Source organism: Chelonia mydas, chromosome 10 (assembly GCF_015237465.2).
Source record: "Chelonia mydas isolate rCheMyd1 chromosome 10, rCheMyd1.pri.v2, whole genome shotgun sequence".
Lineage (NCBI taxonomy): Eukaryota > Metazoa > Chordata > Testudines > Cheloniidae > Chelonia > Chelonia mydas.
This window is the reverse complement of record NC_051250.2, coordinates 46,293,253-46,317,747: the sequence shown is the minus strand read 5'-3', so window position 1 is coordinate 46,317,747 and position 24,495 is coordinate 46,293,253. Positions and strand designations below refer to the sequence as shown.

Genomic DNA, 24,495 nt, shown 5'->3' with positions numbered 1-24,495 from the left:
GGGACCGGACCTAAAAGCAGAGGCATATGAAGTAGACACATCATTTGCTAAGCAGCAGCTATTCCATTGCATTAAAATTTATTGCAGAATTAAGCACATACTTTGAAGTGTCATTTCCTCTCGCCACCAGATTAGAATTAAGTGATAACAACCTGGCAGAATAAGCCGGCTCCAGAGTGGATAAATATCCAGGCCACAGGCAGAGCAGTTTATCCACATGACAACCAGATTGTCGCCAAGTAACACATCATGGCAGCATTGTTATGACTGTTACATTACCTGGGCTTCAGCGAGTGGCTTTACCCTCTATGGGAAGCACTGGGGGCGAGGAGGCAATTGGAGGAGACAGTCTAATCATCCCATGTGCAAAAGGGCCCTGTGCCAGCAGTGGAAATGTTCTGAAATTAAAGATGGTCTCATTTGGGGCCCAAGTCCAAGTCCTGCCACGCTGATGGATAGTAGCAGCAGTTGCAATTGAAATCCACAGGAGTGGGTAGAAATTGAGTAGGGGCTTCACAACTGGGCTCCTCAGCTAGGGAGAACCGCAGTTGCTTTCATGCTAGGATAGCTAAAATAAAAATGACCATATAGAGGACCAGCTCCTCAGCTGCTGTGAATGGGAGCCATGCCGGTTTACGTCAGCTGAGGTGCTGGCTCATTATTTTAGCAATCTGAGATCGAAACCAGACTGGAGTCCTGGAAGTTGGCGATGGACGGGACTGCTTAGGGTCAATGCAGGATTGATCCCTGCAATACAGTCTGGAGTCCTTTGTCCTGCTCCAAGTGACAGAGCTCCAAATGCTGCCCTGGGGAAGCTGTTCCAATCAGACAGAGAGCGTAAGTAGAACTGGCTGTGATACGGATCTCCAGTTCTGTGACAAATTTTGAAAAAAAGTCCCAAATGGGGATGAAAATCCAAAAACTTGGATTTGGCGGGGGAGCGTGGGTGGAATTTTAACTCTGCAATATTTTACTGCAGGTAGGTTTTGGCATTTCCAAAATGAAATATACTCCCGGACTTCCCAGCCCGCCAGGCGGGGGGCCAAGGAGCCAGGCAGGCTTGCAGGAAACCAGGCAGGTTTCCAGCAACATCTTTGAAATCAACGTGTTCCCACAGTCCGTTTCAAGTCTGACGAAATTGGCATTTTCTGTTGGGAAAACCTTTCCACTGGAGAATTTTCCACCAGCTGGAATCTTAAATGCTGTCACTTTAGGAAATATTAATGAAAGAGGCTCACCCTTCCCCCTGCCAGCAACGCTCACAACACCATGCTGATGCCCTACGTAGGCTCCCAGTATCCTGTTCCCCACACCTATTGGGAATCGGGGGATGCGCCCGTGCTCACGGTTCTGTGAAGGAGCCGCCAGCTAATATCCCCAGTGGGCTGTGGGACCAGGGTGGAATACAGACTAGCCCACTGGGACTCCTCATCCTCCACAGGTGGTAAGAGGTCCTGCCACTTGGTGTCGGATGAATGGTGGGATGAATGGCGTGGAGCATGACCATGTAAGCTGTTTCCTGGGCGCAGTTCAGAAATGGACTAGCTGCAGGTCACACAGCCAGCTTGGGTTTTTTCGGGTGGGAGGGGGTGGAGCAGGGGCCCAATGACAATGTCCAGAGGGACAGGAGTGAGGGGTGGGTGGGGAGCACTCTCCCGCAGGACCCACTCAAGGAAGGCCCAAGAGGTGGGCGATAACAGCATGACCACCATGTGCAGCAGAATTGTGCCTTCCAAGCCTGGGGGGAAGGGCAAGGTTTGCTCTGTCTATGTGTACACATCTGTGTATATCCTGTCTTGCATACTGCACCAGCCTCCTCTTTGACTTCCCAGATGCACACAGCCCCCCCCACTCCATACATACCAAGTGCAGCTGCTAAACTAATTTTCATTGACTATCCATTGGAAATACTGCGGTACTGTTTTACAATGTACTTTCTTTCCAGGGGAGCAGTTGCAAACATGGGGGAGATTGTTCTCTGCCTCAGTCTCTCTAACTAGAGTTGTCTTGGGGTACAGTTGCTGCCTAGGAACCAGACACTGATCTTTGAGCTGAGCTTGTTTAACGAGGGGGCTGGCTGTGCACCGTTTGTGTCCACCTCTGTTCAGGGACTGGTGTAAATAAAGCAAGTCACACACAGGCAATACCTGAACTCGGCCTTAGTGATGTCTCCACCACTGGAAAACCAAGCTGCAGGATCCCAGCATTTGCTATCACGTGGCAGAGAGACAACACTAATAACGTGATGTGTATTGATTTGAATTTCATGCCTGCTGGATCATAAAGCACCATGCTGCACACCTAAATAATATTACACAATGCTATTAATGGGATTTACCCCTGCAGAAGAGATCAGATGAGTCTCTAGCGCACCCTGGCAAATACGTCCCAATAGTGAGTCAGAGAGGGGGATAAAAGGGGTGGGGTGAAAGAATGGCCGTTTTTTAGCCCCATCCAGCAGCTCTCACCCTGTGCCTCATGCCCCCCTAGTGCAATCCAGCCAGCACTGATCGCTGTTTCTAGTAGGGCAGGGCTGTGAATTCCTTTGCCACCTGACAGCACTCTCTCTTCTTTTTGACACCTGGTCCCTGATTTCGCTCCTTGATTAGTTTTGGCTTTCTACCTGATTTCTCTGCTGGCAGCTACATCACTGCACCGGCCTCTCCCCTCAGCCCCACCAGCTCTCCTCTTGCTGCCCTACGTCTTTGCTGGCCTCTGGCTGGCGGACACTGCTCTTATGTTGCACCGCAGAAATTCCCTAAGGCTCCTCGTTCACCTGGTGCCAGGGACGTGCACGGCTCTGCTACTTTGCTGCCATGCGCAGGATCTTCAGGGAGGGCTTCACCCACAGACCTTAGCTCCCCGCAGAGCTCGGCTCTCTGACAAGCCCAGCTCAGCCAGAAGGTAGGTGCTGAGCAAGACAGAGCCTGGACTTTGACTAGGCAATTGTCAGTAAGGGAGATGGATAAAGAGGCAGGAATCCCCTCCCTGGAATTTACTAAACTAGTTTAACAAGGGGAATAACCTTGCGAATTCAGGGCTGTTTGCCTCGTGAGCAAGACGGGGCCTGTGTGTGGCGGACACAGAAGAAGCGTGGGGACGCGCATATGTTGCCTTGGCATTTCTGCTGCACTAGAAAGCTACAGCAGCACCCCCAGCAGCCCACGCTCACTAACAGGCACTGCGTACGTTGTAGCTCTGTTTCGCTTGCAGGCCAGGCCCTTAGGCCAGCACCTGTTCTGCCTCCAATCATGCTTAGCGCCTCCCATCCCCAAAGAGCTGTGCAGACACTGATGGACTAACCCTCACAGCACCCCGGGATGGGAGTTGGGGGAGCAGTCTCAGCCCCCCTTTAGAGGGGGAAACTGAAGCATGGAGAGGTGAAAGCCCAGTCCTCAAAGGGCTTCAGGCTCCTAACTTCCATTGAAAGGGGGAGGGATAGCTCAGGGGTTTGAGCATTGGCCTGCTAAACCCAGGGTTGTGACTTCAATCCTTGAGGGGGCCATTTAGGGATCTGGAGCAAAAATTGGGGGTTGGTCCTGCTTTGAGCAGGGGGTTAGACTAGATGACCTCCTGAGGTCCCTTCCAACCCTGATATTCTATGATTCTATGTTAGGAGCCTAAATCCCTATGAGGATCTGGGGCTAAATGACTCGGCCAAGGCCATCCAGTGAGCCAGAACTCAGGAGCTACTCACGCCCCGCTCAGTGCTGCAGGGCTTCCGGGACGTGATGTGCGGAGCTTGGGCGGGATAGGCGTGAGCGGGAAGGCACAGTGTGCGCGCCACGGTACGCTGTGGGAGAGCGAATGAACCAGACGCAGCCCTTCTCCCACCATGCAAAAGGGATGGAGAGCCGGTTTGACCAGCCAGCGGGGGAGTGCCCTGGGGCAGGATCCCCAGCCCCAGCTCTGGGCTAAGGGGGCATCTGGGCACAGCCAGAGCCTGTGGAACAATCTCTAGGGGGCTGCGATGGCTGGAACAAGCTGGAGTAGCTCGGAGGCTGGAACTTGCAGCAGTTCCGCTTCTGGGTGCCCCCAGTGTTGTGTAGGTAGAAAGATGCTGCAGTCTCCCCAAAGGCCTGGCCCGGTGGGGGTAGGGATGGGGTGCATGCACACAAGAATGCACTGCAGCTGGGGGCATGGGCAACAGAGCCCGGTGGAGCAGTGGGTATGGAGAGCTGGGGTGTGTGTGCAGGGGGGTGTATTTGATGAGCATGTGGGGGTTTGCATGGGGCAGTGGGAACAGGACCTCCCCTCCCTCGAAAAGCAGCTTTCAAAAGACCCCCATCGTTTGATGCAATAACGGTGCTGGGCCAGTGTGCTGAGGCTGAGCCCACAGGCAGGTCACTATTAGTGCTAATTAGAGAAGGCCAAATTAGTCAGAGACTGGAGCCAGTGAGTCACTGAGCCAATGAGCCCATTCACAGGGAAGCTGGAGAAGAGGTCACGAGATGGCATGCATGGGGGGAAGAGACGGACTGAACCAGAAGACTAGGAAAACCTGGCCAAAAGGGTCCTCTGAGTAGACACCCTGCCCCCCTTTGGAGATACAGGGTGTAAAGGCATGGAGACGCTGCTCTGGATTGGCGGAGGGCGTAAAACCCTGTAAATAAACAACAGCGGGGTGTTTGCCAGCACAAGGGCTCAGAGCAGTCTGTGCTCCTGGAAGAGGTGGGGTGCAGCAAGGCCGGACACATCACAGGTGCACAGAGACAGGCTCCCTACCTGCAGCCAGCTCTGAGAGGACGGGAAAGTGCCCCATCATTCCTTAGGGCAGGAAAACCCTCAGCATCCTCTTAGGGCCAGGGTCGGCTTGCCGGCTGATGGAGTTCAAGCTCTGTCTGGGGAGGAAACGGCCCTGGCCCTGTCTGTTCTTACTGCAGCCGGGAGAATCAGCTCATCTCCTTCCACGAGCGATTCAGAATTGGGATCTAAAACAAACAGCTGCGAGGCCGGGGGCGGGAGCGAGGCGCATGTGGACAAGACAGGCCCACGGGCCTTCTGCATGGCTCACTTGCTGCAAGGATCCTACGGACGCCTAAGCGAAAGGGGATTACTTTGGTCTCATAAGCAGCAGAAGGCGGCCCTTCCCCCAGCATGCAGCCACAGAGACACCCAGTGGTCACGCTCATATTCCTCCCTTACTCCTTGCTGCCCTGCATGTTCTTCCAAAAGTGAAGAGGCCCAGCTCCCGGCACAGCATCCCTTGGAGGTTCCTCCTCCATTCTCTCAGCCCAGCCCTTTCTACAGGGATGTTTCTTCTGTTCTGGCCCCCCTGCTAGAACCTTGCCCCTATCTCAAGCGGAGGGCTGGATTTTGAAACGACTGCAGGAGGTTCCAGCTTCCCCAAGGCGGTGCCGGGGAATGGCTGGGACTGGTTACATTCACCAGGGACAGACCTCAGGAGGAAGCAGCAGTGTTGACTGTGGTAGGAACACGCTTGCTGGCAACTCGGCCAGCACCGGAGCAACCAGGCTGGCCTTCTCCAGCAGCCCCTAATGCCCTGAAGCATGAGCTGTGAGGAGAGCCCCAGGGCTTCTGAACCCCCTGTTGTAACCAGATGAAGATGCCAGTGTCAGCTCAGCACCCACCGATCCTAAAACGTGACAGCTGCTGGCATGCTGAGACCATTCGACTGCTCATGCTGACCAACAGCGTCTCATTGGGATCTACCATCTTCGGTCTCCACCCGCTGCCTTGTCTCCTACTGGAGCGGTCGCTCTTCGGGGCAGGGACCTGTTCTGTGTTTGTTCTGTCGTGACGGGGATGCGGAGGTGCTCCCACAATACAAATAAAGCAAGACACCAGCACATTCAAAAACAGAAATTCACCAAGCGTGGGAGCTGCTGCAGGGCGGACAGGGGTGACCCAGACCGTGGCTTTTTAAGGCAGAAACGTCTAAAAAAAAAAAAAAAAAAGTTTTGTCACAGCAGGCAAAGCTGTGACCCAGCATCCTGAGAACACCCGGGTGAGAACTGTTCCTGCCTTGTATTCCTCTGGCCCAAACAGATCTGTACCATTACCCTGCTATTATCTCACCCAAGGAGGGATCCACCTCAGCTCGGAGAGGACCCGCCCCATGGGTCCAGGGGGGGAACAGGGTTCCCTGCTTGATCTCCAAGCTGATACCCGTAAGCAAGCGGCCACTGGAGGCCCCACGGTACAGTGCCAGGTGCTACCACTGGGCTAGCAGCGTATGTCTGCTCAGCCAGGGGACTGAGCTGATTCCAGGCACCCACAAAGCCTCATGCCCTTAGAAACCTGGTAGTGTCTCCCACCATCCCTCACCAACATGGGCCCCAGGGGCGTCTGTGCCAGTCCATAAGGCACATGGATTCTGCAGCCCTGAGCCCTCAATCCTGCCTCCACACCAGCGCTGCTTCCTCTCAGCCCAGAGAGCCTCCCGGCAGCACAGCTGACCCACATTTTTTCACGAGCCCCCGACTCCAGCAGCTCCCGACGCTCCCCTCCATCTCTCCTGCAGCTTCTAACTGAAGCCAACATGGCCGCAAAAAACAAGTGCCTTAGCCCAGATTTCCTAGCCCGTCAGTGCATCTACACGGGACGATCCCCTGACCTTGCACAGTGTTCTCTCAGAACCCAGCTGCAGGTAGAGACCTGGCTTGGCCTAGCTTTGCGTTTCCCCTGGTTATAAGTTCAGCCTGAAGCATCAGGAAAATGAGAAGGGAGGGGGAAGATCATAGAGTAGAGGCTACTGGGAGAGTGCATAGGAGGCAGGGATGGGATTGGCTCAGGGTTTCAGCAAGGGGATATGGTGCTATTCACCTGCTTGGATCAGGCCTCTCCCCTTTGAGCTAAAGACCTTCCCTAGCTAGCACTAGTAGCTTCTTTGTTGATCAGCCACTAGAGGGCACCATGACACCACAAACCAGAGTATCACACTGGGTTCCTCCAGGCTGAGTTTGCAACATAGCTGAGGAAACACTGGGAAGGTGTTTATCGATTCATAGATACTAAGGTCAGAAGGGACCATCATGATCATCTAGTCCGACCTCCTGCACAACGCAGGCCACAGAATCTCGCCCACCCACTCCTGGGAAAAACCTCTCACCTATGTCTTAGTTTGTTATGTTATCCCTGCCCGGGCAGCGTTTCCCTTATGTATAAAGATGCCAGTTTCCAGGCGGGTTAGCTGTGTCCCTTTTATGATCCCTAATGTACTTCGTATTTAAAACATCATTCAAGTGAAAAGCTCCAAGGAGACAAGCTAAAACACGACCCAGGTGCAGGAGAGCCTAACATAAGGCAGCTGCAAAAATACAGGCTAGATGGTTAGCTTTCTCCAACCCCTCGAGCTAGCAGTCCACTGCCTCACGCTGCCGGCAGCCAGAAAGCTGCAGAGGCATCAGGTCAGGAATTTCCCAGCTAAACAATTTTCAGCAGAAAATGCCAATTTATACAAAACAGAACCCGCTCGGGAGAAAGGCGTGATGGTGCCAAATCTCCCCCTTCAAACACTTTTTGGAGGAAAAAAAACTGGTTTCGAAATTGACTGCCCCATTTTGACATCTTCAAACTGCTACGTTTGGTTTTTTTTGGTTTCAAAACTTTCGTTCACCATTTATACTAAAAAGGTTAAAAAAGTGTTAAAAGGTGAAAACTGAAAGGAAACATTTTGGTTGATCTGATCTGAATTCCCTCCCCCTGGTTTATCAATTTACAACACTTTTTGTGCTGGATTTCCCCCCATCCCCACGCCACCCGAGTCAGAATGGGAACAAATTTCAGAATCTTGAAAACTGGTGGAACGAGAAAACCTTTCCGCACCCTGCTGTAGCTGCTGTTAGTCACTGTACCACTGCCACAAGGAAGCAGGGAAACCACAAGCTGAGACGTGGCCGGGGAGATGTACATGGGTAATTCCTGCAGACACGAATGAGCAAAACTGGAGAGCTTAACCCGTCTTTAAACAGCCCCCTGTCTTGCACATGGGACTATGGGTACAAAGCCAGACCAGAAATAGGGGGGTTCAAACTCCCACAAGAATCTGGCTCAATCTCACTGCAGCCATGGACAGGTGGTGGAACAAGTTGGTCATAAAATGGCAAAGCTGTTTTGGTCGGTCCATTTACCTGGTGTGAGCAACGGGTGCAGCTGAGCTGGGGACAGACACATTTTCGCTGCTCCCCGCAGCTATCCCATTGCCCACACATGCAGCTAAACCACGTTCAGCCTTGATGCAATTGCACCTATTGCTCATGTATTGTAAACGACAGGTAACTTTATACCACAGACAAGGCTTGAAGGTTTAACTAAGAACAAGCGTGGCTCAGTGGCTAGTGCACTGGACTAGTGCCTCAAAGACACAAGAGTTCTAATCCCAGCTCTGCCTAGGACCTGGGGCACCCCGTGGAACAGCTGTGGTCCTTGTGCAAGGATATGGAGTTGTTATCCCTTGTGAAAACCCCACTTTTAATGCAAAGAACACAGGCACGTCTCTGGCTCACTTTGTTCAGCTGTGAAATGGGATTAATGACAACTCCTTGGGAAAATACTTTCAGATCTAGGGCTGAAGAGAGCAAAGTATTAATATTCATTCCCGTCGCACTTGCACTGGCCTATGCCAGGATTAACACCAATGAAGTCAGCACTTACCCTGGTGGGAGAGAGACCAGAATCAGGCCCCGGGGTCACAGAAAGGGGTGAGTGTAGCAGAAAAGCAACTAACCAGGGGTAAAAATAAAAGCAAGCAACACTTCCCCACACCCCCCTTCTTAATCCTACCCTCAATATACCTGCAATATGGCCATTCCATGGACAATCACCGTCACCGATGTGCCAGACAAGGGTAGATTTGCACAAACTTCTAACCATATAGAACTCAGAAGGGAAACTGGTCTGGCCTTGTCACCAGAGCTCAAGACACAGCCTTTTATCTGACTGTAGTTGAGGTGTCAGTGTTACCTACCTGGGAGACAGGGAGAGAAACACCATCCAGACGGCCAATACTTCTGCGATGTATAGTTTTCTTTAGAGCTAGAGCCCAAACAGGTGGACTTGCTCCTAACACAAGCCCCTACAGCTTGCCCACTCTGCTCCTAGATGGCGCAAGTAATGGCCTGATCCACCCATTGCCATCAGTTATCATCTTGACTAGCCAGCTTGATCATTTCCCGGTCCAAATGGAGTCCTTTGCCACCTCTGCGCCAGATTCCTTCAATGCTCATTCACTGGGGTTAGCTTCAGGGCTGCAGCAAGATGCCGGTTCCGTACACCCTGCTCGCTTCCTCTTCTGAACGTGTGGAGTATGTTACATTGCCGTGCGCTCTCTGCAATCCACGGCACTGCTGAAGAGCTAACCCACCCCAAGCAGCCTGGCCCCCCCACCTACGATGCCATCTCCCCCTTCCCAGACACCTGCCGGACCCCACTGGAGATTACATTACAAGTCATCAGGTCTGATCTTTCAGGAGCCATTTTGCTTCCCCTTGCAGGATCGTTCGGACCCGAGTCTGATGACCTCCCAGGGACAGTGCAACACCCAGCTGTTCACCCAGGATTTTGCTTCACAAAGGAATGGCCTTGTGGTCAAAGTACCGGATCGGCACTCTAGAGCACTGAGTTCAAGGGCCAGATCTGTCTCAGACTCCCTGAGCAAACAGGGCAAGTCAATCTCGCTGTGCCTCCATTCCCCATCTGTAACCCCCCCCCCGCCACCACCACTTGCAAAGCACAGAGTTTTGCCGCTGAAAGGGGCTATATAAGAGGTAGGTTTTCGTATGCCTGGAGGTTCGTTACAGGGAAAGATTCGGCAAGCCATGCAGATGGCGGTTGGGTCCCTAGGGTGGCAAAATACCAGACGTGGGACACATCCCCATCATGACTCACCGTCAATGTCTGGCAGTGCAGAGCCCTTCTCCCTCAGGCTGGCCTCTGGCTGAGCTGCGCCCCATAGTGGGGAGGCAGAGAAAGACACGCCTGGAGTTGTGTGTCCTTATGGAATGGTTTTATTACAGTTTAATCTCACAGTTGGCAGCATTACATGAGAATAAAGCACTGGACAGGACTGGAAAAGGCCTCTGGAGACGGCATGCAAAACACTGCAACAAGTTAAAGCGAAACAATTCAACAATCGCCCTTGGTTTCTCAGTTATTTCACCCAGTCAGTTAGCAGACTTGGGATTTTCCTTCCTTTCAGGTGGGTCGATTTGTTTCTTTCTTTTTTAAACCTTTTTTTTAATTTTTTTTTTCAATTACATTAAAAAATAAGAGATTCGTACTTTAGTAAAACCCCAGCACTCGGCTGGCCCGTTTCCATTTGAAATAATAAAAAATAACCCAACAAAACCCAGAGAAAACAACTGAATCGGAAGTTTTTAAGCAATCGCAGGAATCGTGTGAGGAGCGGGAAATACCCCCAGCAATAGGACACCCCCCATTTATCCTCTCTCCCCTCCCCCACCCCGGCTTCCCTCCTCGTGCTGCATCAGTTGTCCCCACCCTGTGCCCTGCTGTCGCGATCCTGTGAGCTGGAGAAACGGAGATGTGATCGCAGGGAGAAATCGAGGAGGAGAAATTCTGTGGGGAAGGATCAGTGGTGAGGAGCAGGGAGGGAGTGTGGGGGTAACAACATGCCGTTAAATTTCCCAGTTTGATTTCTACAGGGACCAGGTGGTGGGGGCAGCCTCGATCAATCCATCTCATTCCCGCATCTCCAGCCGGCCCAGCCTAAGGGACCCGGGGAGGGGGAGGCAGACCCAGGGCGGGGATATGCACAAGTCCAATATGTCTCTCTAGGATAGTTCCATGAGTGGAGCAGGTCCAGCAGCTCGCTCAGTCCTTCTCCCCTCCCCCATCTGGCCCCTCCCCCACCCCGCTACCTGCGCAGGGGGGTGGGGCGGGACCGAAGGCAGAAGGGGGGTGTCTTCAGGAAGCCCCGCCCCCCCGTCTCACAGGTAGAGCTCGTTGCCTTTGATATGCTCTAGCTGTTCCCGTAGTTGGTGGAAGGATGGCCGGATGACGGGGTCCAGGGTCCAGCAGTTTTTCATCACCTCGTAGACGACCTGGGGGCAGCCGTCAGGGGCGTCCATCTTGTACCCCTTCTCCACACGGGGAACGACGTCCTTCAGAGGCTGTGAGGGAGAGGGAGGCTGGGAAGATGGCTCCTTAAGCCCCCGGTCCCTCAGTCATACTGCAGTAGCCCCCAGGGACCCCCACCTACCAGGATCAGGCCCCCGAGCGCTACCGCTGAACACAGCCCACGTTCCCTGCCCTGGGAGCTCACACGCTTTCACCCCCTCCCCCCTTCGAGCCTCTCCACTGGCTCCCCTCTCACCAGCACAGACAGAGGGGTGAGGCCCCTCCTGGCTTAGCCCCCAGATCTACTCTCTTAGCCAGTCATCCTCCTCTGCCTTTGCCCGGCTAACACTTCCAGCCCATCAGTCTGCTTCTCCCTGGGCTCCTAGGGAGCTTAACCCTCCCTGCTTCAGCCCTAAGGGCAATCTCGACAAGAGGTCCGGATGGATCTCTGTGGGGGGCCGGTTCTGGCCCATCTCCTCCTGGGGGGGTCTGAGGCCTTCCTCTGCAGCAGTGGCAGAGATGGGACGCGTGCTAGATGGACCTCAGAGCCGAGCCCAGCTGGCCACGCCTAGGAAATCATCTCCCTGAAGCTACGTGTCAAGCCAACCCCTTTCTCCTCTTTCAGACACACCACGGCCATCCAGTAACAGCTCGGGGCTGGGGAACTACACCTAGTCAAGCTAGTCTATAGGAAAACGTGCTTGTGGGATAGACACCTTGGCCTCTCTCTCTCTCCCCAGGCCCTAATATTTGCGTTCTAGTAGCACCCAGAGATCCCCAGGCAGGGATCGGGGCCTCATTGTGCTGGGTGCTGTGCGGACACCCAGGGAGAGCGAAGAACTTGCAAGCAACAGATAAGGCTGAAAAGGGGCAGGAGAAACAGGGCTAGTCTCCTCACTCACGGCACCTAGCACAACAGGACCCCGATCAGGGCCTCTAGGAGCTCCTACCACAATCTCATTTCAAGCAAGACGTGGCCAGCCGCTGTACCAACCAAAAGGAGAGCAGGTAGCTGGGAGAGGCTGCGTGTCTCCCCAGACGCCTGCCCCCCAGGAAAGCTGGGAGCACCAAACCCTTGGTCTCCACACCGCTACTTGGCCGACGTCTTGTCGGCGCCTGAGGGGAGGGATCTGAAGAAGTGGTTCTGTGGACGGCGCTCCACGGGTACGAGGCAGAGCAGGAGGAGGGTGGATGGGCTGGGGCAGCAGTGGCCCGGTGAGTGGAGGCGGCTGGTGCTGCTGGTGGCGGTCAGGGAAAAGAGCAAAGCAGCAAGGAGGGGCAGCCTGGATCTGGAGGGGGCGCTGGGCCTGGAGGGCGATCTCAGCAGCACAGTTGGGGGCGGGGAGAGGTCGCAGTCACTGAGGAGGGGTTCCAACAGGGAGAACGAAGATGAAACAATGGGCAGGGCCTGGGCTGCCTGGATGGGCGGGGCAAGAAAAAGGGAGGAGCCAGAGACCTGAGTGACAGGTAGCTCTCCCACTCAAGCAGGTCTCCACCCCCACCCCACAGGCGGGACTCCCACCCCAAGAAGTGGCTTTCTCCACTCGCCAGGGCTCCCGTTAGCCCCCCACACAGAGGGGGCTGTCACCACCCCCGCAAACGCTGCACAGCCCCCGGACAGTGGGGGGCTGAGGGCTCACCCCCCTTCAGACCCTGTGCCTGGCTGCTTTCTGCACAGCGTGTCCAGCGGGTGACACCTGCACTTCCAGAGGGACAGACGCTGGGCAGATTGTGAAAACCCCAGAGCCTCCCCTCCGCCCGCCCCCCCAAGATCAGGCCCAAGGTGGCTCAAGCAGAGGGGCTGGGGGAAGGAGGGAGGGAGCGGGAAGCTGCCCCCTGGGGCTTTGCCCTCACTTACGATTCTCGGATAAGGCACTCGCCCGAAGGAGTAGATTTCCCAGAGGAGGATCCCGAAGCTCCACACGTCCGACTTGGTGGAGAATTTCTGCAGGGGAGAGAGCCGGCAGCAAAGGGGTCAGGGGGATGGCACAGGGGGTGGTGGGGCTAGCCAGCAGGGGAGGACCCACAACCAAAACGTCAAACCCTCCCGTTTAATTCAGCGCTGCGTTGCCTGCCCGCACACGCTGGCACGAGTGCCCTGTGCTGGGAGGAGAGGAGAATCCAGGCTCCACCCTGGCTTTCAGCTAACCGCCTTAATTGCAGCCAGCAGCGGTGCTTTAATCTCACCATCGCAGCTCTCCAAGCAGCCTGCGGCCTCCTGCAAACGCTCAAGCAGCTTCCCCAAAATCCACAGAGGAGGGGAATTAAGAGACTGAGCTCCCATCTCCCTCCCTGGGCAGCAGCGTCCATAACAAGGGAGGAATATTTCCTCCCATAGCCCTGGGGGCAGCTCTTCCATGGACCCCTGCGCTGCATAGGGGCAGGACTGTTCTGCCTTGCACAAGCCTGTCTGGCCCTGCAAGGGGAGGACACATCTCCCCAGCCAGGCACACCCAAGAAGGAGTAAGCCCATGGGCAAGGCAGGTGACCAGCTCTCCTAGTCACTATGGAAGGCAGAATCTAGCCACTTACATACAGAGCACAGGACTGTGGGCACTTGATCACTGGGGCAGCGCTTGGGGAAGGTAATGGGGGGCGTTGGGGAGCCTGCCCTGCCCTCCACTCACCTTTTCTCTAAGTGCTTCCGGAGCCGTCCATTTCACCGGCAGCTTCCCTGTGTCCTGAGTGGACGACGCCTCCTTCGTCAGCCCAAAGTCGCTGACCTTGGCGATGTTGTCCTCTGAGACCAGCACGTTCCTCGCCGCCAGGTCCCGGTGGACGAAGTTGTTGGCTTCCAGGTACTCCATGGCTTCACAGACATCTCTGGTGGGTGGGGGAGAGCGCGGCAGGCTTAGAACCCAGCGGGGTTCGGGGCTGATTGCTGGCTGGCTGTTTATCCACAGCAGTTACAGAGTGAGGGTGTCCCACCCCTGCTGGTGAGGCTGGAGGGACCCCTTTTGAGGAGGTTTGTCCCTAGTGATCATTCAATCCACAGCCCCCAAGGAAACAAGTTCATGCCAATGACCGTGGCGGTTTGGTGCCTTCTAGGAACTGGCCTGAGACCCACCTCACTCATTTCACAGAAGTCACTGACCAGACATCCAGTCATAACAACTAAGTCACTGGCTGGATTTGAACCTGTGACCTAAGGGAGAATGTACACCAGAATCCCATCAATGGTCCCCAGGTGGTACGGGCCCCCTGTTCGCTGTGAGCCCTCCCCCATCCCTGGGTCCGAGTCACTCTACATCACCGGAAACCCACCAGGCTGCTTGTGAAATACCCAGCCGGCGGGTGCGAGGGGGAGAAGCTACCAAGGAGCAGCAAGCCCTGGGCAGGACTGGGCTAGCGGTGGAAAGGCAGACCTGGAACGTGACTGCAACGTCACGAGCTATCCTGCTGATGGAGGAGATGGGACAGAATGGGGCTGTACTGACTCTGCGGGGCCAGGAGGAGGATACTGCAGGACAGAGATCAGACTCCAGGCATGCCCAGGGGGCAGATCTGCTGTGCGAGAAAGTGCCATTCACGCACGAGAGCGAGATCCTCACAGGGCAGAGTCAGGAGGGCTGGTTGGGATTCCCGGTGCTGCTACTGGATTCTTCACGTGGCTGTGGGTCACCTAATTCCTGTTTGCCTGAGCTGCCCCATCACCCCCCACAGGAGGCGGGCTCGGAGGCTAAGCTCATAACATCTGTAGAGCGCTTTGAGATCCTCACACGGGAGGTGTGAGGAGAAGCACAGTGTTACCATCACCAGAGGCTCTGATGTAAGAACCCCTGGCTACCCCACCATGCGCTCTGGGACCTGGGTCATGGAGGCCCAGCTGCGTACTTACAAGCAGAACTTCAGCAGGCAGTCGCCCCCCAACACAGACCTCCCTCGGGATCGTAGGTAATCGACTAGGCTTCCCTGGCGAGAGAGCGAGACAGGACCATCAGAGCCCACCTGCTAACCCCCGACGCTGCCTCGACAGCCCCCAGCCACCCTGGCGTCCTGCTAAGCAAAGCAGAGCCTGGTTGGATCCGGAGGAGGATGGGAGACTCCTCGGTGGTGCTGGGGGGAGCAGATGGCTCTCTTCTCCAGGTCAGTAATGGACCAACCCACACAAGGCACCAGGGGCGCTGAGTTACTGCAGGGGCCGTGTCAAACGGGCAATTGCCCACGGTGCCTGTCACAAGCCAGGGCCTCCCAGCTGAGCTCCCCCTGGGATGAAGGCATCCTGTATCGCACCTGGTGTAAGCAGCTGTGGGGACCAACCCCGAACCTGCCCCCAGTGGGTGCCCGTGCCGGGGCCTCCTGTTTGTGCCCAAGCACTAGAAACACCAGGCCCCATCTCTGAAGCGCCTGTGGAGAGACAATTGCAGCCAGCGCTCCAGGGGGTCCCACCCTCCCACTGCAGGGAGGCTGCCAGCTCCGTTCACAGGACCCATAATGCACCAGGAGGTGCCCAGGATCTGCCAGGAGTCTCCGAAGCATCTTTCCCAGTGCCGGGCAGAGACGCCCCCTGGGGTGTCCAGTGACTCACGGACGCGCTCGGCGTAGGGCGCAAGGGAAGCGGCTTGGTGGGGTGCTGTAGACGCAGGCATGGGCCAGGATCGAGTGACACTGACCTGGGGAAGGGGCAGCTAAAGGGGAGGGGGATTCCAAGCCTGGGCAGCTTTCTATTGGCTGCACTGCTTCCTGCATGCACTGGCAAACTTCTGGGGGCAGGAGCCGGGGCAGCCGGCGCTCAGCAGGCCAGTTCTACTCTCAATGCCTGGGAAGGGGGCTGTTGGATTTAGCATGGAGCCTGTTTGATCCCTGCTGCCAGGCCTCACACAGGGCCCCCAGGGACCGGCTGGCTCCCCCCGGCTGCAGAGCCTCACCTTTGCCATGTATTCGGTGACGATGTAGAGGCCGCTCTTCTCCTCCACGATCACCCCCAGCAGCTGCACCAGGTTGCTGTGTCGGAGCTGCCTGCAAAGCCATGGGGCACCAGCTCAGAGCCAGGCAGCAGCGGGCAGATCTGCGCTGGCCCCAGGGAACCGGGACACGGCTGCAGACACAGAGCTGGCGCCGGGCAGCTCGCCGTTCCCACGCACCATCCACCCCAAGCCCAGTCACACCAGTGGGTGCGCCTTCCCCCAGATCCACCCCACCCCACTGCCCTAGGCCTGCTCTCCTCACGCCCCTCCCCACCCCGGCAGTGCACGGAGCTCCCAGCCTCCCCTTGCCCCCCCTTCCGTCTTCCTGTCCCCTGCCCCCCCCGCCCCGACACTCACGTCATCACCGAGGCCTCCGCCAGAAAGGCCTGCGCCGTGGCGTCGTGTTTGATGCACTTCACGGCGACCTTGTTGCCGCGGTAACCGCCCAGCATCACGTCTGAAAGGAGGAGACATGGGCAGAGGGCGCCTCACAATGCCGCCACCCCCGCCCAGGGAGACCCCCCTCCCCCCGTCCCCTGCGGGTTTACTCGCTGGGGCGGGGAATCAGTTTGGGATTCAGGCGCAGATTGAGGAGTCCCGAGTTCTAAACCCAACTACGTGACCTCAGCCACGTCCCCTCTCTGCACCTCAGTCTCCCCCACCCCGTAACGTGGGGACAAGACCAGCCTACGATCTCGGGGCGGTGCGGGTGCAAGAGCTGAGCCAGCCTGCCGCACCGGTGGGTCAAGACACTGGGCTCTTCACGGCCCCGAAGAGCTTCGGGAGCCTCAGCTGGAGGTGCTGGGCATGGGCAAAGGGTCACTACAGCCAGAGCCAGGGAGCAGCCGGACACCCACTGGATTCCTGTTGCCCCCCAAGAGCATCACCCCCTCAGGGTGGGGAAGGAGCCGGAGGGAGCCCAGAGCTAGACTGGCCTGAGGCTGGATCCCTCCTCTAGGGGAGGGGCTCAGCCCCCAATTCCCCTCCCTACCCCTAACGACACAGCACAAGAGCCGAGCCCAACTGACCTCCGAACTCCCCTTTGCCGATGATCTGCAGAAGCTTCAGGTCCTTCATGTTGAGGGCCCAGCCGCCTGGAAGGGGAAGGGAGAGGTGAGCAGGCAAACAGACCAGCTGGGATGGATGGGGTGGGGGAGGGGAGTTGCTGACCGTGCCGCCCCCGGCTCGGGGATGCACTCACTTCTGGAGAACTCGTCCTGAGCCGCGATCGTCCCCTCCATGAGTTTGGGTTTGATGAGGCGTGTGCAGAGCCCGTCGGCGTCTGTGGTGTAATGCTGGCGGGAGGAGAAGGCAGGAGGTGAGACCCCTCACCCAGCAAGACCTCTGCAGGGGCAGGCGGGGCCCTGACTTAGGAGACCTGGGGTCTGATTCCGGCTCTGCCACCGACTGGCTGTGTGATCCCAGACACCTTTGCTCCACCTGATGCACGGTTTGAGGCCTGATGTAAGGCCCAGCTCCTGCCATCCCCACGCAGGGCTGAGGGGAGCGGATACCCCAGGGCACGTCTGTGGCTCCAGGGGAGAGTCCAAAATGGGGAGGGTGGGGGGAGGCCAAATGAACCAGAGAGATCTCCAATTCCCCTTCCTATGTAAAGGATGGGATGGGCCAGGCAGACTGATTCTCCAAGGGAAACAAACTGGGTTCCTTCCCCCCCGGCCAGGGCAGCAGCGCTGGGCTGCAGGGGCTCACTGAGGGAGGCCCCCCATTTAACCCAGCTCTGCCACCACAGGGTTTGTCTGATGTTCCTCCCCAGTGATTTTTAGTGCTCACAAAGGCAAAGGAGCGATAGTGGGGGGTCTGGCAGAGAGCACCATGGGGCAAATGCCTGATCCATCTCCTAGCTCCAAAATCCAGACTGACAGCCCCCGCCTGCGTCTGGTCCCGACCCCCAGCTCTGCCAACACCCCCCAGTCCTGATCCGCAGCCCCTCCCCTGCCCTGCCAACACCCCCCAGTCCTGATCCGCAGCCCCTCCCCTGCCCTGCCAACGCCCCCCTAGTCCTGATCTGCAGCCCCTCCCCTGCCCACGCCCCCCTGTCCTGATCCACAGCCCCTCCCCTGCCCTGCCAACGCCCCCCGTCCTGATCCGCAGCCCCTCCCCTGCCAACGCCCCCTCGTCCTAATCCGCTGCCCCTCCCCTGCCCTGCCAATGCCCCCCTGTCCTGATCCGCTGCCCCTCCCCTGCCCACGCCCCCCCGTCTTGATCCGCTGCCCCTCCCCTGCCCTGCCAACGCCCCCCTACTCCTGATCCGCTGCCCCTCCCCTGCCCACACCCCCCCAGTCCTGATCCGCAGCCCCTCCCCTTCCCTGCCAATGCCCCCCCCCATCCTGATCCGCAGCCCCTCCCCTGCCCTGCCAACATCCCCCAGTCTCACCCTGCAGCCCCCCAGTATAGATATTCCACCCCTTCCCCCAACAGTCGTGCAAATGGCTCCTCATTTCGGACCTGTGTTTCCCCTGGCTATTTGAGCCTTGCCGGTCTGTGCCAATTTCTGTGGCCGGGGGGGGGAAGGAATTGGCAGAGATACCAGAGGAAAAAATGTGGGTTCCAGTGTTGCTCAAACGGTGCAGTGGCACAGTCTGCCCACCAGGGGGTAGCACGAGGACAAGAACTGACCAGCTGGCCTTAGCGCAAGGGCCTGCAGAGGAGCTTGTCCTGCAGGCTCCTGTCTGAGCCCCGGAAACAAGGGTGAATTGGGGAACACACACACACACACACACACGCACATACTGGGCAGACGACCCCCTGCTCCCCACGTGCACCCAGCCCAGAGCTGCCTGCCTTCCTTTACAGCACCAGGTGTTGGCTACAGCAAGGATTCTGGGCTAGGCTGATCTGGAGGGTCTGCTCCAGCCAGGAGACGGCCACATCCTCTCCCCTCCACCCCCCAGGGCCATCTCTGCCCCAGGGAGTTCCAATGGGCACTCAGAACCAACACCAGCAGAGCCCAGCCCCCACCCCAGAGCTAACCAGCTGGACAGGGGATCACAGACAGATGGGACCCTACCAGCTCATGTCCCTTCACCCCCACGTGAGCCTAATGGAGCCCTGGTGACCTCAGATCTGCCATGTCCGCCCTAACCTGGAGAGCACAGAGTTGTTCCTGGCTGTGAAAGATCAGGGTGAGAAACCAATGCAAATCTCAAGAGAAACCAATGCAAATCTCCCTGGGCTACTCCACCCTCTGGCAGGCTCCCCACCCTCTTGGAGCCAGCCCCCTGCCCCAGTGCACTCGGCTCCCAGGAGAGGCACGAGACTTTCGGATTCCATCACACAGCGAGGAGCCTCTTCCTGCCCGGGCTGGGGGCGGGGCGGGCCCCTGAGAGGCAGGAAGTGCTCAGCAGGTTTGTCTGAATCATTATCAGGGCAGAACCAGGCTGAGCCTGGCTAACCGCAGCCTGCACCGAGCGCTTTGGGGGGGGGGGGGGGGGGGGGGGGAGGCTGGGCTCCTCAGCAGGGGGAGGGGAGGGCGCAGCTACTTGAGTGCAGATGGGAGGTATCTAGCCCAGCGCTGGAGAGACTGGTGGCCTGCGTTTGCCTCTAGGGCCGGTGCAGCGGGAACTTCCCCATGACCCACTGCCCTCCTGACACACCGCCACCCTGAGTGGCAGATGCCCTCTCTAGGGCTGAAAGACAGGAGTTGAGTCTCTGTGATCCCCTCTGCAGAGTCCTGCCAGCGCGGGGTGGTGGGTGTGCGTGAGACAGAGATCACCATGCGCCGCGGGGACAGAGCGGGGTGCCTGGAGAGCGACACATGGAGAACAAAGGATTTGGAAAGCAAATCTTTATGCAAACTCAGTGCTGCAAGGCAGGCAGCTTGGGGCGGTGACTGCACGGAGCGGGTGCTGGGAGTCCAAGGCCGTGGGCCATTTTCAGGGAGGACTGGGAGACCTGGCCAAGCTTTTGAGGAGCCTCTCCCCCACAGCTCACCTCCACCAGCTGCATGAGGTTCTCGAAGTAGACCTCCTCGTCGATGCTGAGCTTGCTGGAGGAGTAGATGATGCGGTAATGCTCCACCTTCCCCTCGCAGCTCACACACAGGGTGTAGTCCCCCGGGTAGTTGGTGCTCTCCCGCACCAGGAAGAGGCCCGTCTCTGGGGGGTACAGCAGCCGCTCCGCCTGCTCCCGCGTGATCTTCCCATGGAACCAGCTGGGGCAGGGGGAGAGACAGCAAAGGGGTAAATTCACTGCCCCAGTGTGTGAGGGACACAGCAAGGACAAGGGTTCTTACGCACAGCTCTGCCAGTGCCCCTCAATCCAGACCTGCAGCCCCCATGCTACCTCAGCCTGGCGCCCCCACAGCTCTGCCAGCCCCTCTGCGATCCCAGCCCGGTGCCTCCACAGCTCTGCCAGTGCCCCTCAATCCCAACCTGCAGCCCCCGTGATGTCCCAGTCCCAATCAGAAGCCATTGTCCAAGGGGGAATTGTTCAGCGGACATTGCCAGTGTGGGCGTCACTCAAGCCATGGGGAAGAGCTGGGGCTGAAAGGGGAGGGTCTGTAAGGAAAATGCAGGAGGGTGACAGCACAGCTGTTGAGAACAGAAACAGCTTCCTGGACACGCAGGGAAAATGGCCCCTTCCCCATCTGCTTTGGCCACGTCCCACCCTCGGTGCTGCCCGTGTGAACACGACTGACTGTGCCCCTCACACGTGATCAGGAACATGCAACTTCCTGTAAGGCCTCAGACCAGTTCAGCCACTGACACTGAGCCTCGGCTGCAGGACAGCAAGGTGCTGAGGTAGGCAGAATGTGCAAGCCAGACACAAGACAAGAGATGATAAGAAAGGCACGCACACAGGAAATCCTCTGAGAAAGTAGGAAAGGGACCTAGATAGCTGGCAGTGCAAGTTTCCTGCCGGGGTGCAGGGCATTGCCGGGGGCCAGAGCATGCACATGCTCCCAGGCAAGGAAGCAAGCAGATGCATGGAGCCCAACAAAGGCCTTAGGGTGCTAGCACAGTGTGGAGGAGCACCCGGAGGCAGAGAGACTGCTGGCACCCAGACTGCATGAGATGAGTACAGATCCAGGGGGAAAAACACCAGCAGAGAATTGTAAACCACACGGGCTCGGGGTGCTGCTGATCCGCACTCATCTAGTGCTGTGTAAAACCCCGCAAGTCCCAGGCCTGTGGGTGCTTCCTCCATCTCCAGAGACTTGTAACTGCCTTGAATGGCGGGACCAGCTGCTGAAAAGTGACCCCAGCTGTGGGGCATATATCTAACTTCACAGTGCTCCGATGGGAGGAGAGGTCAGCGTTCCTGGCTGGGAGACGTGTCTGCAGGACACTGGGAGAAGGAGACCCAGGCACCCCGAACAGACGTCCCAACCCCACATGCATTTCCCTCTGCGCGAGGTGCTCCCGATCGGCCACCCCCAGCGCCTGCAGCCCTTACAACCAGAGCCTCTTGTAACAATCAGCCAGGCCACACACAAGCATTCTTGTGCGTAGAGCCCCAGGAAATACACACACACACACACTCTGCTGAGACCGACCCAGCCCCAATAGGTGTGAGCACCAGGAAGTGCAGAAACGGAGTCACCAAAGCACGTGCAGATCTCCCGGCTTCAGCTTTCACTACTGACCCTCCCCTTACACAAGACACCGCCCCTCACTTCGCCCCCCAGGACTTCCTCTGTCCTGTGTTCCACACACTGCCCACTGCGCCCAGCGTGAGCTGGTCTGCGACAGCCATTTGATGCAGACACTATCACCACTACATCAGCTCCTCTGGATTTAAGCCCTCATTAATTGCTCTGGCTAACTGGCCTGAGCGCCCTCTACTGGTGAATGAGAGTATAATCCACCTGCACACTGCCCCCATATACCCAAAGGAACACAGTTAGGTGCAAGTCCCATACGAGAGTGGACTTGTATTTGGCAGCTATGAGTTAAGCAAGCCTAGGATGAGGCCACTGGACTGGTGACCCATGAAATGGGAGGTAGCAGGCATGAGGGGCAGCATCACAGGGGCGTTTTCCCCCACACGCTTGGAACATTAGGGGGATAAGGGCTCAAAAATCCCACGTGCCTTCTCTCTTCTGGCTGGTGGGAAGCCTTTATAGCTGCAAAAAAACCTTCCAAATGTGACCCGATGCTGCATCTGTCTTCCTTAGTCTGCAGACAGATAGCTCCAGTGCCTCTGTAGATGCTCATAGCTCTCGGAAGCAGCCACAGAACAAAGTTAACAAGATTCTGGTCAGTTTCTCTGCTGTTACTCAGAGCCCTAGCAGAGAAACTGACAGAAACCAGGTCAATTTCCCTCTGCAGCTGGGAAAGCCATGAACCCAGGTACTGATGCTGTTGCATCTTTTTGCTGGCTCTCTCTCTGGTACAGCAGCTTTAGCCCTCTGGTTTGCAGGTCTCCAGTAAGTTTTTCAAGCCCTGTGTTAGGCAGCACTCAAATCATCAGTCTAGCCTTGCTCCAGATCCACCGTCCTGCTGCCCATGGCCACCAAAACGCAGCACAGGATCTGAGTGGCAATTGGTAAGACAGGTCTTGTTCCTAGTTCTGCCCCTTCCTCTGGATACTCACGGCATCAGACTGAGTTTGGTTCCGGCTTTCACTCCTTCCCTCTTCTGAACGTAGTTGGCAGGGATGATCCCCTCACGGCCCACCTTGTTTTTGGCTTTGTACCAGTTGGGATCCTGGGAAGGGAAAGCAGAAGTGAGCAGAGCCCCCCGTGTGTCTATGCCACCCACAATACTATCCCCTTCTCTCCCACTGAGCAATGTACTGCCATAGAGAAACTTACAGCTACACAGTGCCTTTTATCTTGGGGAATCCTAAAGACATTATGCATGCAGCCACCTCTGAGCTGTCACATGGCAGTTGTTTAACAGCTCACAGTAACACTACACAACAGTTTAGCTCGGGCACTGAAGACGACAAGAGTCCATTTACATTTGCAGAACGTAATCCCCGGGGCTGGAATCCGATCAAGGCAACAGGGTTAACAAGCCTGTCCTTTTGCAAAACAGAAAGAAAAAAAATGCTCTGGCACCTCGAATGAGCTGCAGTGTTTAGTGCGTCAGCTTTTCACCCCATCTGTAGCAAGGCACTGCTAGTAGCCCAGCATCTCTTTGCACTCCAAGGCCCTGGCTTCCGACTGATGCAGGAAGAGACGTGCCTCCGCTCCGACTGAATGCCTGCGTCACTGCCTGCAGCACCTCTGGTTTTCCCGGAGGTCCCCCACCCAAGCACTCACCCAGCCCAACCCTGTTTAGCCGATGAGGCAAGACCAGAGAAGGCCTGGGCCTACACAACAAACCAACCAGCGCTGCCTGCTCACTACGTGCTCTAGCTCATGGCCAGACTGCCATCCCGCCAGCCTGTAGCTCTGAGCTTGGGAACACCTGAAATGCGACAGCGGCACGGCTGCACTTCAGCGTACACACAGCCTACACCGACGGGAGGGGGACGTAAGCCACCTCCCTGAGAGGCAGCAGCTAGGCCAGTGGAAGAGTTCATCCCTCGACATAGCACTGTCTGCACTGGGGGTTAGGTCGGCTTCACTACGTCGTTTGGGGCACGGATTTTTCAGAGTGACGTCGCTGGGTCGACCTAACTTTTTAGCGTAGACCGGACGTCTGCCTGCAAGGGACATGCTGGCCATGCCATAGCTCCACCGTATGACTATAGAGGCCCAGCTCGGGGGCAGCAGACACTGGTCAGCCCCACCTTCCCTCATGAAAAAGGCCCCATCAGATTTATCACCTGACTGCCATTAACTGCAGACCAACCCCCTGGTCTCCAGGTGTCACTGCTCAGACCCTGCCCATGGTAGGTCTAAAGGAGACACCCCGGCCATCTCTTGGGCATCTGATGGGTCGCAGCATTGTCCATGCACACAGAGTCACTCCTGGCAGAGTCTCACTTTAAACCCACGTGACTGCCTCCCTGGGACCCGCCTGAGCAACTTACATTTTGGAGAGGTTTAAATAACGATCACGTTAATTAAAAAGGCAGCCGGGTTTCCTGTCTCTTCTGCTCCCTTGGGGAGGGAATCCAGGCAGGGCTCCTGCATAATGAGCGTACCCCAGTGGGTACTGGCGGCATAGCATCTCTCTGCAGTGGGCCCCCCTCTGACCCCAAAGCCAGCAAGGGGGTCTCCCTGTTTTTCAATCTGCGGATCACTTTCTGATCAAATTAAATCACCCTCCCTCCCCTACCTCCTACTATTTGGGTTCCCAAAACTTTCTGTCCAGCAGCTCACACCCCTCCTCTGGGTGTCTGATGGCGGGGTGGCTATTCCACCCCTCCTTTCTGAACCGTAAGCTGAGAACCAGCGCTGTGAGGGCACTCCAAAATGGGATGCAGAGATGCAATCCCTCCAGCTGCCTTAGGGGTTGCCCCAGGGAGGGCAGGGAATTGCCAGCACCCCTGAAGCGAAGGGCAGGGCGGGTTACCTTGGTGACGGCGACGATGGTGAGCACATCCCCTTTACTGAACGGAAGGTCCTGCTCGGCGGTGCCTTGGAAGTTATACTTGGCGATACATTCCGTACCGGACGGCCAAACGGCCTGCA

The 24,495-nt window shown here is 56.9% G+C and overlaps 1 protein-coding gene across 6 annotated transcripts in view; it reads right to left on the bottom strand.

The window, feature by feature from the left end:
- Positions 1-9,950: 9,950 nt before the first annotated feature.
- CSK (C-terminal Src kinase) overlaps positions 9,951-24,495 on the bottom strand; it is a 70,074-nt gene continuing 55,529 nt past the window's right edge. For all 6 annotated transcript variants that reach the window (XM_037910928.2, XM_043524213.1, XM_043524212.1 and 3 more), the window contains exons 3-13: positions 24,377-24,490; positions 22,503-22,615; positions 19,899-20,118; positions 17,149-17,242; positions 16,976-17,041; positions 16,305-16,404; positions 15,909-15,999; positions 14,879-14,952; positions 13,668-13,863; positions 12,899-12,985; positions 9,951-11,093 (exon numbers count right to left, since the gene is read on the bottom strand). In XM_037910928.2, the coding sequence (XP_037766856.1) occupies positions 10,911-11,093; positions 12,899-12,985; positions 13,668-13,863; positions 14,879-14,952; positions 15,909-15,999; positions 16,305-16,404; positions 16,976-17,041; positions 17,149-17,242; positions 19,899-20,118; positions 22,503-22,615; positions 24,377-24,490 (1,338 nt within the window). In that variant the 3' untranslated portion in view covers positions 9,951-10,910. The remainder of the gene's footprint in view (positions 11,094-12,898; positions 12,986-13,667; positions 13,864-14,878; positions 14,953-15,908; positions 16,000-16,304; positions 16,405-16,975; positions 17,042-17,148; positions 17,243-19,898; positions 20,119-22,502; positions 22,616-24,376; positions 24,491-24,495) is intronic.